At 47.7% G+C, this 2500-nt stretch overlaps 1 protein-coding gene across 2 annotated transcripts in view; it reads left to right on the top strand.

Annotated features, from left to right (window-relative positions):
* thada (THADA armadillo repeat containing) overlaps positions 1–2500 on the top strand; it is an 86574-nt gene that overhangs the window by 65938 nt on the left and 18136 nt on the right. For both annotated transcript variants that reach the window (XM_031579424.2, XM_031579425.2), the window contains exon 32: positions 901–1280. In XM_031579424.2, coding sequence (XP_031435284.1) covers positions 901–1280 — 380 coding nt within the window. The remainder of the gene's footprint in view (positions 1–900; positions 1281–2500) is intronic.

A 2500-nucleotide genomic window follows, 5' to 3' on the forward strand; every position in this document is an offset into this window, starting at 1 on the left:
AATTCATCAGGAAACATTATCTTTGTCCAGTTTTAACAGTATTTGACACAAGACACTTGGAATGACTTTTCCAAAATGAACACTTCACCTAGAAAGAGAGGAGGGATATATATAAGTAGAGAATGCTGAAGAGGAAAGCGAGCTTCTAGAATGGGTGGAGAGAGAACTGTGTGTGTGTGAAAGAAGAGAGAGAAGAGAGGAGAGGACTTTATGGGCATAACAGGAGGAGGGGGACTGACTCAAGTTTGCCTCATGTTCATCAGGCGTGTGTGTGTGTGTGTGTGTTTAATTTTTGTGTGATGCACAAATTGCATGGTTGTTGTCGTGTGTGTGTGTTTGGGGGGGGGGGGGGTGATGTGACATTCCTTAGATACACACACACACACACACACACACACACATCTCTCTCTCTATAGCTCTCTACCCTATCTGTCACTTTCACGTTGTCTTCATCAATGCCATCCTGTGCCATTATCCCTCAATAATGCTCTCCCTCTGGTGTATTATAAGTCTTCAATGAGAGTAGAAGCCATGACCACTCTTAAAATAAAGGTGATATGGATATAACTTGAAGTAATAGCCAGCTATTATCTCTTTGAAGCATTTGGGGCTATTTTTTGTGGGCTATTGACAAAGATGAGAAGGTCGTAACATCAAAGCTGTCACCGAGTTATGTGTAATGGAACAGTAGTTACTCGGCCGTTATGGCACTTGTTGGAATGCCTTTCAGCCAATCACAATGCGAGACTTGAACTAACTGTGTTATATTTGACCAGTTTCTTTACCTGTAGCCTCTGACTCTAACCACCTCCCCTCTCTATCTCTCTCTGCCTCTCTCTCTCTCTCTCTCTCTCTGCCTCTCTCTCTCTGCCTCTCTCTCTCTCTCTCCCTCTCTCTCAGACACCCAGCTGCAGTCTCTGCGTGATGAGATCATCTCTCTCCTCGTGGCATCCGAGCTGGGCACCCCTGGTTGCCGTGGAGAGGACTCCCTCTCGGCCCCCGGGTATGTTCAGTACCTGCAGAGCTTTGCTCGCCTCGCCTCCAGAGTGTGTGTGGCCCCTGAGATCACCAAGGACCCGCGAGGACCCCAGCTGTTTGGGCGTCTTCTGCAGTGCCCGCACTACGAGGTGAGAGAGCTGGCTTTAGAGGCGCTGCTGAAGAAGATGAAGGCAGAAGAGGATACAGAGGGAGAAGAGTGCCACACATTGAACTGTGACCCTGACGTACGGATGCTGTGTAGGATGGCGATGCATGAGACGCATCTGCCGTGCTTGGCCAAGGTGAGAGACACACACACACACACACACACACACACTCACAAACAGTCACACACACACACACACACACACACACACACAGGTATAAACTCAGGAATACACGCCAAAGCACACAGTCATACACACATCTGCAAGTTATATTCACTGTAAGTGTTCAGACACAGACATACAATCAGGTGTGTGGTAGAGGCATTTTGTCAGGAATCCTGGGGGATTCCCACGGGATGGGAGTCAGATTCACTATTCCTCACGTGAGTGGGATGGGACGGGAGGGAAAAGTTAACGGGAGCAGGCGGGACAGGAATCCTAATAGCAACAGGTCAGTGCTTAAGGATAAATATGCAGTTGGAATATGAATAACGCTATTTTCTTTCTTCTGAACATAATGTTAGTCGTTATCTTATATGGCATCATGCAGCCAAAAATCAGCAGTGTTGCAAAAGCTTGCGGTGCCAGAGGTGGTCAGCATACTGGCCAAATGGTGTGAGTCACAAACCGTGCAGTAGAACACAAAGTACTCTAAGAAAAAGGATGGTGAGAACATCAAATCAGAATCAACTGCATTGCCAAGTCTCCCATTGCCCCGTCTAAAAACAAACAAAAACAGAAAAGAAAAACACACAATGCAGGAACGGGACGGGGGGGGGGGGGGGGGGTGTGTGTGTGTGTAACGTGACGTGACTCATTCTTCCAGGATTGGGATGGGACACGAATGTTTTGGGATGGGAAAGGGACAGGAGTGAAAATCCTCTCCCGTCTCAGCGTCTGGTGTGGAAGGCCGTACACGTGCACACAGATACACACGTGCGTATTCACGTGGGCTCACTCTTGTGCCTTATTCCTTTTCAAAGTTTCAAAGGAACCGCGGAGAGAGGCAACGTCAGTAACTTGAATAACTATTTCAAGGTGAAGCTGCACGTCGAAGCCAAACACTCAAGGACTGCTTTCCTCTGCATCGTAAACCTTCTCTCTTAGTGCGCCACTCTTGCACTGTGCTAGCACATGCACACACACACACACACACAAAATAACCTTTACTCTCTGTACATCCATAGCATTTTCTCTCAGGCTTAAAGACACACACACACACACACACACACACACACACACACACACAATTGGATCTGCTAGAATATGCTTGAATTGAGTACGGTTGACCATGGGGCTTTAGCTGCTGGGGTGGAGGTTGTGTTTCCACCAAGGTCAGGGTCTTATGTTCGCAG

This window comes from Clupea harengus, chromosome 13 (assembly GCF_900700415.2).
Source record: "Clupea harengus chromosome 13, Ch_v2.0.2, whole genome shotgun sequence".
NCBI lineage: Eukaryota > Metazoa > Chordata > Actinopteri > Clupeiformes > Clupeidae > Clupea > Clupea harengus.